Source organism: Clavelina lepadiformis, chromosome 8, assembly GCF_947623445.1.
Source record: "Clavelina lepadiformis chromosome 8, kaClaLepa1.1, whole genome shotgun sequence".
Classification (NCBI taxonomy): domain Eukaryota; kingdom Metazoa; phylum Chordata; class Ascidiacea; order Aplousobranchia; family Clavelinidae; genus Clavelina; species Clavelina lepadiformis.
Genome location: NC_135247.1, coordinates 5,609,481 through 5,623,376, shown reverse-complemented (window position 1 = coordinate 5,623,376; position 13,896 = coordinate 5,609,481). Strand labels below are relative to the sequence as shown.

The 13,896-nt window shown below is 40.7% G+C and overlaps 1 protein-coding gene across 6 annotated transcripts in view; it reads right to left on the bottom strand.

Annotated features, from left to right (window-relative positions):
• LOC143468285 (myosin light chain kinase, smooth muscle-like) overlaps nucleotides 1–13,896 on the bottom strand; it is a 58,098-nt gene that overhangs the window by 9,090 nt on the left and 35,112 nt on the right. For all 6 annotated transcript variants that reach the window (XM_076965402.1, XM_076965403.1, XM_076965405.1 and 3 more), the window contains 25 exons: nucleotides 13,273–13,701; nucleotides 12,946–13,179; nucleotides 12,521–12,701; nucleotides 12,270–12,373; nucleotides 11,967–12,103; nucleotides 11,542–11,698; nucleotides 11,167–11,357; nucleotides 10,963–11,080; nucleotides 10,272–10,445; nucleotides 9,768–9,981; nucleotides 9,419–9,639; nucleotides 9,181–9,323; nucleotides 8,913–9,087; nucleotides 8,759–8,827; nucleotides 8,517–8,639; nucleotides 7,631–7,822; nucleotides 6,367–6,493; nucleotides 6,109–6,237; nucleotides 5,850–5,994; nucleotides 5,300–5,382; nucleotides 5,051–5,181; nucleotides 4,685–4,890; nucleotides 4,077–4,388; nucleotides 3,854–3,977; nucleotides 3,536–3,658 (listed from right to left, as the gene is read on the bottom strand). In XM_076965402.1, the coding sequence (XP_076821517.1) occupies nucleotides 3,536–3,658; nucleotides 3,854–3,977; nucleotides 4,077–4,388; nucleotides 4,685–4,890; nucleotides 5,051–5,181; nucleotides 5,300–5,382; nucleotides 5,850–5,994; nucleotides 6,109–6,237; nucleotides 6,367–6,493; nucleotides 7,631–7,822; nucleotides 8,517–8,639; nucleotides 8,759–8,827; nucleotides 8,913–9,087; nucleotides 9,181–9,323; nucleotides 9,419–9,639; nucleotides 9,768–9,981; nucleotides 10,272–10,445; nucleotides 10,963–11,080; nucleotides 11,167–11,357; nucleotides 11,542–11,698; nucleotides 11,967–12,103; nucleotides 12,270–12,373; nucleotides 12,521–12,701; nucleotides 12,946–13,179; nucleotides 13,273–13,701 (4,242 nt within the window). The remainder of the gene's footprint in view (nucleotides 1–3,535; nucleotides 3,659–3,853; nucleotides 3,978–4,076; nucleotides 4,389–4,684; nucleotides 4,891–5,050; nucleotides 5,182–5,299; nucleotides 5,383–5,849; nucleotides 5,995–6,108; nucleotides 6,238–6,366; nucleotides 6,494–7,630; nucleotides 7,823–8,516; nucleotides 8,640–8,758; nucleotides 8,828–8,912; nucleotides 9,088–9,180; nucleotides 9,324–9,418; nucleotides 9,640–9,767; nucleotides 9,982–10,271; nucleotides 10,446–10,962; nucleotides 11,081–11,166; nucleotides 11,358–11,541; nucleotides 11,699–11,966; nucleotides 12,104–12,269; nucleotides 12,374–12,520; nucleotides 12,702–12,945; nucleotides 13,180–13,272; nucleotides 13,702–13,896) is intronic.

Sequence of the window (13,896 nt, the reverse complement as noted above, 5' to 3'; positions counted from 1 at the left end):
TGCCTCGCCACTTCATGGTCAGTAGTGTAACTACGAAGTTTTTGTACATCTTCAGTTGACCGGGAATTTGTTATTGGAGAAAAACACACATTTTCACCTGGGGCAGCGCCTGGTTTTGGAACTAGTCTCCCAGGTGTGGTTGGAATAACAATCGAAGTTGAAGGAGGCACAGGAGCCGAACGCTGCGGACCAGAGTCATCACTTGAACTAGTTGGCTGTAGAAAAGGGTTGAGTCTGTCTAAGTATTCTTTGTCGGGATTGTGACGGTCTGACATCGAGGTTTTCTTATATTCACCACTTGAAGACGACATGTATGTATCAGAAAAAGGATTAGTTGTTCTCTCGGCGATGGATTCCTGACAGACATCCTCGAAAAACGGATTAGAAATATCAATGTCATTACAAATTGCTCTTCCCTCAGATTCCGTTTCAGAATCTTGTGATTTTTCCTGGGCTTGCTCTGCATTTCGTTTCTCGTCATTCTTTGAAGCGGTATCAGTTGGAACATTGTGAGAAGGAAACCGATGATTTTTCTCGTACTGCGGAGACTGAACATCTCGTTTTCTGTTTTTGTAAGAGGAAAGGCTTTCAGGGGCGGACCGGCTGTTGGTCAAAGTCTGACGCGGAACAGGAATCGGAAGATGGGACTTTTCCGTTTTGATGTGATTTGCAGCGACAAAACCGGGTTGTGAGGCATCCGTCGAACATCCTGAAATAATAGAACCATCGTGGATGTTGTGATGCTCCGCTTCATCTTTAAAAAGCTGATGAGGAGAAATTTCTTTTGCTGTTTTGCCATCCGGGGAAGTGGGTTTTCGTGGAGTAGACGTAAATAGCGGATGTGATACCGATGTCTTCACACAAAGTGGGAGATTAATTGTTGCTCCTCTCCTCCTGCTTCGCCTAACATCTTCCTCCGGAGGAGTAGAAGTTACCAAAGTTTCGTTTGAATTCTTCATCCACTTCTGCACTCGACAACGGCTGCAGACTAGATGCTTGCAGATGCGGCATCTTGAATCTGCTCGATTCAACTTCTCCGGTATGGAGAGAGGAGCTAAACATCTTGCGCACCGAGATTTGTAGTTCCTCTTGTGTTTTTCTTCGGCGATTAAGACTCCAGCACGTTTCTCTCGGACTAACTCCAGCTTTAATTTTAAGACACGTTCCATATCGCGCTCCCTAAGACGCCGATCCCTACTCATTACCGCCATTAAGTGGTCTTTTTCAGCCTGACCCAGGGTCGATATGATGTCATCCATTGTTGAGCTAAAATGTCAGTGTATTCGCGGCGTATGCCGAGTTATCGTGTAGCTTAGCGTCATGTGACGTCACATATCAACATGTGTGATTCATTATTGGGTAAACTGACATCTCTATAAAGCAGAGAAAACTAACCATAGATTACGTTTGCCTCAAACCTACAACGCAGATAATACGAAAAAACAAAATCAATCTGAAAAAGTAAAGAATTTTTGTCTAAATGGGCAAACAGCCATGACTTTAGCGAATGACGACTACTTTCTTTAATTTTTTTATAATCAGCCAGGGTGCATAAAAAGTAATTCTTCCAGTAATAAAAAATTGTATAAAATCTATTTGCAAACGCATTATTTCCATCTTCATTTATGAGCAATATAGTAAATCGATCCTAAATTACAATGCGTATTAAATTAACGATCTGAAGCTATTTTAAAGTTTGCTCTTGAAGCTACTATATCGACTGTATAACAATGTGCTAAATATGCCCACGTCGATCTCAAAGTAGCGACTTAGGAAGAAAAAAGAATACTCTATCTATCCACCAAATTGACACATCATTTTGTATGATATTAAGTGATTAAGAAACCAAGTCTTCTAGGTACGACCCGCTACTACCTTCCTCTTTAATTCTACGAATTCCTCTACTATCTGTGTGTTATTGAATAGTTTTAAGCAAACAGAAAACACCGATACGCTTAGCAAAATAGCTTATGCGTCGTTATCATAATAACTGTATGACCTTTCCCATTAAACACGCTGAATAAACTAAGTAGAAAACTTAGCGCTCTTGTTTAGGGCCGAGCTGCGCTGCTTTCATGCACAGCACAATGCGATGTGGCTGCTGTGTGCCCACTGCATAGACTTACGCCGCCCGGATGCAAACTTCATTTCCTAATTCTTTCTCTTTCGATTCTCCGCGGAGAAAGTAAGAGAAAGAAACTTAGGACCGCTCAATGCGTGCCCTGACTCGTTGCGCGCAACAGCAATAAAAACAAAGTTGTTTGGATATTTTCATCAAGGGGGCATATTGGTATGCTGCTCCAAACGGAAGTATAGTCGCGTACGCGATTTACGCTGAGTCCAACACATCAACGTATTAGCACAGTTAGCAGTACGTTAATATAACCACATACTCGCAATGAATTTTAGGATAAGCATGTTGGAAATAATCACAGACAATAACGAATCAAAAACGAGGCGATAAAAAGTAAAAATGATAGGTAGGTAGTTTGACTTCTTAATAAGCCATTAAGTTATGGAAGGTTCAGCAAGTGTTTTTTCCCTATTTGAATCAGGTTAAAATCAAATATAAGGCCTCTACTTCAGACAAATCTATGCCACAAATGCATTCTGAACATGTTTTGGTTTTCACAGTGGTACACCGAAATATATAGAGTTTGCTTATTGCAGTTTTCAATCGAAAGATTATGTATTTTGTCAGAACTCACTTCTTGAATTTGACTCGTGTTCTTAGTCATGTATTCGCTAAAATAGCGCTGAAAAAACGCACAAGTCATGCGGTTAACCTAAAACCAGACTAATATGTTGACTGGTGCTCTATCCAAATTGAACTGCGAATTTTTCGCGTGTGTCTGCATGAAAAGTAGGGTTTGTCGCGAATTATACATTTTCTTTGGATTGACCGGAATTATTGAATCTAGAAGCACTGCGAATCAAACCACGGACCTCCGGTTCAGTTAATGAGTGTTAATACAACACACCGTTGATTAAGCACCACATTTTATAGTTTCGATCATTTCACCTTTGCCAATCAAACACCAATATTTATTGCTACGTCATCACTCTGACCCTTGACCCGCCGTAGCTCTAACTATAACCGAAGTTTTTGACTTTAAAATCTTACAACGTTACTGACTTTCAAAACGGCACAGTCATCGTTTGCAATCTTACATAGCTCTTTTATTGCGTCACCACCAAAATTGAAGCAGCACTATAGAGCAGATATTAAAACCTTTGAAAGATTAATTTACATGCATCAACGGGTTGCTAATTTATGAAAGAGAAAAGCTATTATTTATAGAACACAAAAAGGAACAACGATCCCATAATACACATAAAGAATAATTAAGCGTGTGCCGGGTGTGATTAGAATTACGAATGCTGGGACGAATAGTAAATAAGATAAAGAGACCAACGCCTGCACTTGTGCTAATAAAAAAAAGGAACGTGCACAGCTATGACTGTCTTTTTATATTGGAGAGCTACGGCGGGTCTCGAGGCCCGTGGTCTGGACATCATGACGTCATTCACTCACCGTCGGTGAGCACTGTTACGTAACAAGAGCACGATTCCTCTCCAAAGTCGTTTGTGGCAGTGCAGGTGTACTTGCCTTGGTCCTCGGGAAAGCATTCCGCTACTGATAGACTACATACACCATCTGCAAGAAGGATGAAATTGCTTGAGCTACTAGGTTACGGGATGCCAGTGGACAGCAACGTTAGAAATTACAGTACATTGGCGCTCACTGATTCCATTAAGGTACGTTGTATTGTATGAGAAGCTGGACGCTAATGCGCAACGTGTCGCTCGCCAATCATAAAAAGCAGGTGAACATTCATTCAATACAGTGTACCTTCGTATTTAATGGTTATGTCGGCTTCCGCTTTGATCTCTTCCTCCTCCAAATGCCATATGATCTTCGGTTCAGGATCCGCAGTAACTTTGCACATCAAGTCAAAAGGTTCACCATCTTTAGTCTAAACAGAAATGAAGTTTTTTTATGTCTGTTTGTGGATCACAGGGATGCGAAAGAAGCAAAGATGTGAAGATCCTTAATCCTCCATTGCTTCTCTCACCTCTTTATCCTCCAGGGTTTGCGTAAAATTCGGAGCACTTCCTTTCTCTTTTTCCTCCTCCTCCTCTTCTTCTTGTTCCTCTTCCTCAGCTTCCCCAGTCTGTTCCACTTTTCTTTCTTGAACAACTGCTCCCGGACCTCTGTGTCTTGTTCTTCTGGTCGCGACCGTGGTATGATCTTTCTCTTTCTTCCACTTCGCCTTTGGAAGGTTTGCGATGACAACTTGATCATCTTCCGCCTTCTGTCTATCCAGCTCTTCCTTCTTGGTCGGGGACAACACGTTGCGGAAGTCAACTTGCTCAGCGCGTTTGACCTGAACAGAAAAGGAATAAAATTTTATTTCACTGTTTGTATCTGTAATGTTTGTGCACAAGTGCAACAGAACGGAAATATGGATTTTCTGATTCAGTAATCAATATAATAACTTGTAGTAGCATATTCATATATTCATACTTGAATATACAAGCGGGATTCAGATCATCGTTTGGGTTAATTTTAATATCCACTTACATAGACCACAAAGACGTCATATTTCAATAAAGATATTTGACTGCAAACCCGTTGTTATAAAACGTTGTTGGAAAGATCATAAGAGCTCATTCAACTTACCTTGAGAGCATCCTCGCGATAAGCCTTGGTAACCACCTTCGACTTGATTGTCTCAGAGCGAAAGTCTTTTTGCTCTGCGTGCATAATCTTCAAGTCATCCTGAGCAAGCACTTTTGTTCTCACTCTGGTCTTCAACGCCTCGTCGCGGAAGTCAAGCTGTTCGGTGCCTTGCGTTCGTAAAGCATCTTGGGTGGTAACTTTTGTTTCTGCAAACATTGTAGTTGAAATTTAGTCCTTGGCTGACTACAGTTTACTTGGCAACGATTATTTACCGAGCAAACTTTAACCACTTCTTAATTATCTGCTAATCTATTACGTTGAAAATTAAGTATAACGTGAATTAATTGTTTAACGAGGTTGACTTACCGACTTTACGGACGAGATTTCCGCGGAAATCTTTTTGTTCTGCCCGTTTCATCTTCCTTTCTTCTTCGGTCAGCGCCTTTGTACGTACGGAAATTTGCAAAGCTTCTTTGTACGCAACTGTAGGATCCTCGCTGAAGGAAACGACGATTTATAAATAAATCATTTTATCGATTTCCTGTGATGGATCTTTACAAATCCTTATTTGCTCTGTTTGATTAAACTTCTGTACATTTAAATTTGGCATCTTACCATGGATCTTCGGAACCACTGGATGATGTTGTCCTCTTGTCTTTATCAGTAGAAGGGCTTCTCAAAACATGCCGGAAGTCGACCTGTAAACAAGTGATACAATTATAGTTTTGTACAGTCATAACCGAAGTTTTGTCTTTCAGCCTTATTGACGGAAGCGGTCGCATGCAGAACGCGCAGGTTTTAACCTGATTCTAATAGGCCAAAAGTATTGCATTTTAATAAAAATTTCATAGTATGTTATCAATTTATTTACCCTTAAAGCATAGTTTGGATGCTTTTAAAGCACGGATTTATGGTATAAAACGCCGCTAAATTCAACAAATACTACAGGGTGCAGGTCGACCACGCAAAACATCGTTCATGGTTGCAATTGCAACGACTTAAAATAACAGATAGAAGCTTGGTTATCTCTGTACTGTAGCTAGCTAACTAAAATGCTATACGTTTTCGCAGTATAGTGCGTTAGACTATTACAGCAAGTGCGAGCTGAAGCGGAAGAAACTGGCTCCTACATAAGGTATTGTAAAAGCAAATGCTTCGCGTTTACTTGTTCGTCCCCGGCTGACTTGTTCGAAGTTGTCTTGGTGGCTGGAGCTTTCTTCAACACGTCACGGAAGTCTTTTCGAGCTTCCTGTTTTTTAGCGTCGCTCACGATCAACGACACGGTGCATGTTACATCTCCAAGTAGGTTTCTACACAAAACAACGGCAAAAGAAGCATGCTGTCATATCGAGTGTCGTATACATCACAGCAATGATAGTAACGCTTGTATTAGTATGGAAATGACGAGTGTACTGTGTAGCTACCTGCAGCAGACTGAATAGCGGCCTGCATCCTGTGGTGCGACCTGTGCGATTTCAAGCGAGTAGGTATAGTTGTTTGTGTTGTCTGCCTCAGTAAGTTGCAAGCGGTCCGACTCCTCGACCGGACGGTTACTGTGTGGATTAAAATAATCGACTTTTTCAATCTGCGTTCAATCGCAGTGATATTTGAAGACATCATTAAACCTGTGTACACACAGAACAACGCAAAGTGACAGAAAAAAAATTGATGCAATTTCATACCAGAATAACCATTGCACTGTTGGGGCAGGGTCGCCGTCCACTCGACAAGCGAATATTGCTCTTTCACCCACATTCACGTTCACGGGTTTCGGCTTCATCAGGAAAGTAGGAGCGTCGCCGTCAATCTCTGTGAAAATAATGCGCATGACAAGATTCGTGATGAGTGATGACTGATGAGTAGGGCCCGAAAAAATCAATAAAGTCAAAATTTTTTAAGGACCTCGTCTGACCACGAATCAAAGAATAAAGTTGTTTCAGCACCTAGGGGATTGTTTCTAAGAAGTTTATAGGTCAAAATAAAGTCAAAATTTATAATAAAGTCAAAATTTTCAATAAAGTCAAAATTTGTCAAATTATGGCTTTTGACAAAGTTTTTGTGTTTCTTAAGAGTAATTTTTGTAAAAATCCTCGTGGAAGCATTGTAAATCAGGAACTGCGACACAATTAAACCATATTAACCCATAAAAGCAGGAAATAAGTCACAATGCCCACTTGGATCAGCAGTAACTTTTATTTCAAAAAGCTATTGAGAAAAGACAGAAATTTCAAGCCTGAAAATGTTAAAAATTACATGATGCTGTATTACAATAAATAAGTTGAAACACTTTTCTGTAGTGATTTCTTTAAAGCCGCGTGAAGGGGGTTACATTACTTCTTCCCTGTTTAATTTGCTGTTTATTAGAATTTACCATTGCGGAGAAAATCGAGGCAAAGTGCCCTTTTCACAAGGACAAAATAACACAAGCTACCTAAATCTATCGCCAAAAAACACGACGCACTTTTTATAATCCCAAAAACACCTTGACTTTTCGACAAAATATTACGTTTGGGTCTGAAATTGACAAAATATTATGTTTGGGTAACAGGAGGAAGAACTGTGGCCTCTACAAATAAGCAATTTCGTTAGGTCAAAATAAAGTCAAAATTTGATAAAAATAAAGTCAAAAAAAATTTTTTTTAGGTCAAAATAAAAATGGCCCTACTGATAAGGCATACAAATTAGATTCAAATTAGTATAAGACGGATTAGAGAACAAATGTCGATGATGTAGTTTATCACTCTGAACAATAATCGATTGTGATAAACGTCCGAGCAACAAGGGCTTTAAATAAGTTCAAAACCAAGCAACCTTTAAGTAAGACAAGCTAAACGACCAGTCAGTAGTCCATGTATTAAAAATCTGAATAATTACACAATGCGTGTTGTCGTTATTAGGAAAACGAATTTAAATTATGATGAAGATTAAGCGAAAAACTTTTCTCACCCTGAACAGTTACTTGGCATGACGACTTGGCAGTGCCGGCATCGTTCTCTATCAGGCACGTGTAAGTTCCCGAGTCATCTGGGAAAATCTCAGCAAACTGCACACTCCTTATGTCGGCCTCTGATACCAATTTGAAGTCATCACTCGCTTCAATTTCTTCCTCGTCTATGAACCATCTTGCGGTGGGGTTGCCTGAGAGATAAAAAAAATATTCACAAAACTTTCTCACATGGAGACTGTGGTAATTATAGACACAGAGAGCCGCATTGTTTTTCAAGTAGTCGTAGTAGTAGTGTAACCAAACTTTCTTTGACCAGGAATCTTCCCGCTCTAACGGCTAGTCACTTAGCCGGTTTTGCCTTGTTAACTTTTAATGGCATTTTACTTAATAAAAACGATCATCTCTCACTGAAACCGAAACGTAACTGCCCACCCTCGTCGCCCAGCCGCGCACAGTACTACACCAAACAAATTCCACGCGATGAAGGAATCAACGTGGAACGTAAAACACGATACTAATTTAGCCTTTGGGGTAACTACGTGAGACGTCACAAGAGATTTGATAAAAACAGGTGTACAAGAACAAGTAAAAGAACATAAACAAGTAAAATACGGCAGACCGTGAACATGCATAAAAACAACAAAATGCAAAGAAAAGACGGTGTATAATGTGGTGTCTACAAAACAGGTGCATAAAATAATCTCGTGACAGTAGTAGTCCTAAACATATCCACGTGTTTCTGGTTATTTCCAATTAGGCAACGGTGATTGGTGCAATTGCTCGTATTGGTAATGAGTAAACGTCTGCTACTAAAACCATCTCCAGCATTTTAGCTATTATGTTTATCTATCGCGCGTATTTTAGTTTCAAACTATGACAGCGAACCTGAGACGCGGCAGCTTAGCGTGAAGTCAGTGCTTCCATCTTGCACCAGGCAATCTTTCAAACCTTCGATGAAGCTCGGCTTCACTGATGGGGTGTCCACGGTGACAATGCCTTTAGGTTCAGCTGAGTGAAATAAACAGTGGTAGGTGTTAAACGAAGGCAAGCAACTGATTATGCGAGTATTTCAAAGATCTCGAAGCCATCAAATTATCTGAATCGGTAGAAAGTATTTATCGGTTTACCTTTCGGAGGAAGGTCCGCCTGTTTCTTCGGCGATGGGACGGGCTTCTTTGCTGGAGGAGGAGGTGGACCTGACGGAGGAAGAAAATTATCAAATGATTTTGGAGTCTCTCTAGTAAATAGATACTCACAAAATAGATTAGAACTTTTACCAACCTTCAATGGTAACTTTGCATGAGCTCATCACGCGCTTGAGTGGATTCTCAGCAATGCAAGTGTATACTCCCTCATCTTCTGGCACTGATTCACGGAGGAGTAATTCCGCAGAGCCATCCTCAGTATACTTCACCTCCGCATCTGTAAGTTCTTCTCCATCCAAAAGCCAAGTAATCTAAAAGCAAAAGTTGCAAATATGGTTAAGAGTGTACAACGCAGTAGCTGTTGAGTTCGTACTAAAATTATAGGAAAGTGGAAAACAATTTACCTTTGGTTGAGGAGTTCCTTGAATCTGGCATTTCAGAAAAATATCTTTTCCTTCTTTGACGGTTTGATCGTCCAGGGCGATTGCGAAAGTTGGTGCCTTTTCTTCCGGTTTCTGTTGCTGTTGCTGCTTCTGCTGTTGTTCACCTAAAGCAAAATAAGAAAATGTCAACAATGACAACGCTTGAAAATAAAAACCTATTGCAAAGCAAATGCTACATTTCGGCAGTAAACCGGCTTACCTTTCACTTCTACGCGGCATGTGCATTGCACTTTTCCGCCCGAATTTTCAGCGACGCATCGATATACTCCGGTATCTTCAGGCATAACATCATCCAGTGCGAGCGTAGCAACACCTCTCTTATAGCTCACTCTGACATCGCCATCTTGCGGATCTAATTTATGCCCATCCATGTCCCAAGTAATCTTGGGCTCAGGTGTCCCAGTAACATCGCATTCAAGTCTGGATGAGAGATACTTTCATTTATTAACCAACAAAAATCATCAAATAAATATTTCACAAATTAGTTTTAACAGCACTAATATATTTTAAACCGAATCATACTTTTTTGTAATAAAAAGTAACCAAACCTTAAGTCTTGCCCGTCATTCAAAGTTATGTCCGAGAGTTCTTTGCTGAATTTTGGAGGTAAGACTTCCGGTTCTTTCGGAGCAGCTTCCGCCTCATTTAGAGCAAGAGTGACGTTACACACGGATTCCGCTTCTCCTGAGAGGTTACGAGCAGTGCAGATGTAGCGACCAGAATCTCTTGGGCCTGCTTTCCTGATTCGAACAGAAGCAACGCCTAAGTACAAGATGAATTCTTGGTCAACGTAACAATACATGCCAATCTTGCAGCGTGATATCACAAAAAGAGAAACGTCCCAAAGCAAACGTTATTGGGGACAGAAGCTAGTTAAGTTAGCTAGCTAGCAAATCGGTTGACGCCGTTTGATATTATTTTACAGAAGCGAGAATCGTTTTGAAGACAATTCGCACTGTTACTAACTGGAGATTATATTGTTACGGATTTGAATCGCAACATCCGAACAACATAAATTATGAATATACTTCATGAAAATATTGAATGCTTACCGTCTTCATATGACGTTTCTGTGCTTAAAACACTCAACGATCGGCCATCACGTGTCCAAGACACGCGTGGTTGCGGATGACCTGTGACCTTGCACTCAAAGTAAGCTTCACTTCCCTCGGCAACGTCGACCGATTCTGGGAGAAGTTTCTCGAAGGCGGGTGCCACTCTCTTGGCTGTAAAAGATGTCAATCATGTTTCTCTATTGACTGGGCACGTTGTGCAAGCGTTCACTTACTTTAACTTGAATTTCTTTCAACAGTTTTAACTTAGCGTGGTATGCAGAAATTTCAATTAAGTTAATCCTAAACTTTGTCAAAATTATGTCACACGAGTTGCTTGTATTTCGTTTTATAGGTCGTATAGTAACGCCCTTTATCAATGAGCTATTGTCTTGTGGCGGAAATTTCAACATGAACCTGAGCTAATAAAATCTTTATCGTCAATCAACAATGTTTGACGTTTTTAGAAATCGCTTACCCAGCCCCAACCTAAGCTGATGTACAATACTAACAGGCAACAGTAGCCTGAATCGTACGGTATTGTATTGCACTGTGTTGTACAGCAGCTGTCAATCCAAGGTAAAAGTAATTCAACTTTTTGTATACTATGTACCATTAATTTTCGCTTAATTTGTAACTTCCTGCTAGTTTAGTTGAATACGCCACTGAGAAAGAAAAACTCTCAAATTACATCTGACGTATAGGCGAGCTTCGTGGGTGGCTTTGCCAGCAACGTTTTCAACAGTGCACTTGATATGACCACCGTGTGTGGAGTTGATTGGGGAAATCACTACTTTCGCTTTGCCGTCCTGCAAAACCAAGATCTGTTATTCATTGCAATTTATGATACCTTTGTTTTCTTCAAAAAAACTAGAAAGTTAAGTGAAATTATCACCTCGTAGGATGCTTTGCCGTTGTCTACGTTCTTGTCATTAACCGTCCAAGATACTTTTGGTTCGGGGTAACCAGAGTAAGAGCATTCCAGTGTCAAGCTATCACCCTCCTGGGTTCGAATGTATTCGTCGAAAGGGGACGTGATCTTGGGTGCGGATGTTGCAATCAGCTTCTTTTCCGGCTTGGGCGCAGCTGTGGAAGAGTTGTTGTTTAAATTAAGAATTAAATTAAATGACAAATAACTCGGAGCAGGTATTTGTTTAACTTAACTGCCACTTGGTTTATTTTAAACAGTCGAATCGTGCTAAAAATAGCAGAATCATGATAACGCCAAAACAGATTAGTCATGACGACGTTGCAAATTTTCACGACATACTTTTAACCATGACTTTGCACGTGGTGGTTGATTGGCCTTCTGGATTAACAGCAACGCAGGTGTACAAGCCAGTGTCCTCCTCTGTAGCTTGCTCCAATGTAAGAGCGGCCACTCCGTCGTGGAAAGTGATTTCGATACCTTCTTCGGCTTCGAGAATCTGGAGAAGCAACGGGTTTGGAAGGATTAAGCCATAAGCGAGTAATTGGTACGGCATATATAAATGCAGTACTTAAAATAGTCCACCACGCTTTTTAAAAGATCAATAAAGGTTTATTTACCACTTATTATGCAAAGAAACCAGTGAATGGAAATGCAAATGAAGCCAAAAAACTATACATTAGCATTGCAATAACTTTAGCGTAAGTATATATGGCAGGTGACAGCATACTGTGTAAAAGATAGGTCGAGACCGTAAGTATCGTTACCTCCTCGTTGTACATCCACTTTACCGTGGGCTCCGGGATTCCGGTAACCATGCATCTCAAGCACACGTCATCACTTTCAGAAACTGAGATGTCGCTAAGAGGCGCAGTAAATTCCGGCGGAATATCCAATTTCTTTTCTGTTGATTCGATTTAAAACATGGCAGTGACATTCCAAGGCACCAGTAAGAAACTAAAGTAATGTTCTATGAACTACGGTACAGCTGGGACACCCTGCTTAAAGGGTAACTGAGAGCGTTCTACTGCAGAACACGTAGCATTAGAGAGATAAAGAGAGATACATACGTTTGACTCTCACTCGGCAGGCAACTGAGTCTTCCCCACTTGCGTTTAGAGCGCTACACATGTACTGGCCGCTACTAGCTGGTGTTACATTTCTCAGAACAAGCCTGAATATTAAGTGCGTGAATTTTAAAATCTGATCAATTAAAATATTGCTTTGCTTATCTATGATAAGAATAAAACGTCATCTTAAATGAAAATGCTTTCAAATTATTATTTTTTTGCTGATTTACGATAATTTTTTTCCATCTTACTTGGCAAGATTGTTGATGAATGAAGCGTCGGCACCGGACACTTCTTCTCCATCCAATGACCACACTATTTCAGGTGTAGGCACACCTTCCACTTCCGTTTCTATGATCACAGTCTCCCCTTCAGTGGCGCGAACATCCGATGGTGACTTGGTGAAATGTGGCCTCAACTGAACCCTCTTAACTGTAGAATTGAACGGGAAAACCATGGATAAAAATTCTTTATCTGTACGTCATACTAAATTCTTAAATAATGGCATTGAAACTATTAAATTCGATCCACTACTAATATTGCCACTACCCATTATCAACGTAACAATTAATTATCCAAGTTAGTATTAAATGCTTGGGGCAATAAGAACTTATCGCACGCTGATGTGGTCAGTTTCACAATATTAAAGCACCGATACACCGGCAAATTCGTTTACCTTTAATGGTTACGCGGCTACTGCATTGAACAGTACCAGCCTCGTTGTGAGCTTTGCATACGTATTCACCAGCGTGGCGAGAATGGACGTCTCTCAGTCTCAACCTAGCCACGCCGTTTCTGAAGGATGTGAACACTTCATCCTCATCGATCCCAACCTCTATGCCGTTCCTCAGCCACGACATTCTCGGATCTGGCTCTCCAGAAACTTCGCATTGAAGGAGGAGTTCCTCACCTGGAGGAAATGGCAAAAGAAGATTTAAAAGTGGCAATGATCGGTGGAAGAAGTATTTAAGAGACGTCGGATGGTGGAAAGAGGTGTTCTGACCTTCTAGCACTTGGGTGCTTGATAACCTACGAAGGAAGGTCGGGGCAACTATGTTCGATCTCCGCCAGCTTGATCTGCTGCTTGTCCGGTGAGGTTCATCGTCCTGATCGATGTCATGTTTTGAAGAAGTGTTTGATCGCGACGATGTAGTTGAGATCCGCGAATGCGACGATACTGTCGATGATATCGAGCCAGTCGGCGATTCTTTGCCGTCGTCCGGTTTCAAATTGAGCGGCAAAATTAGTTCAGTAGCCCGGGCAGGTTTTCGCTCATCTTCGGATGTCCGACTGTTATAGCGATTGTTATAACTATCATCATGTCTCTGTGCGTTGTTATTTGCGTTGGTGTTGGTGTTGGCATTAGAGTTGTAGGATACGTTGTTTGCTTTCGTCGTCTTGGGTTGATTGGTTCCATTTCCCATTTTCGCTCCTGAAATAAATTAATGAAAAAAAAACGTTTAGTAAATTCGCATGTTGTAATACATTAAAATTATTTTGGTTTCATTTTATGCTACAAAAGCATAACCAGACATGAAAGTATTCTTACAAACAGCAAAGCAAGCTAAGAGATGACAAAACACAAGAAAAAAACTGCATACCAACTGCCAACGGGTCAAACGACAGT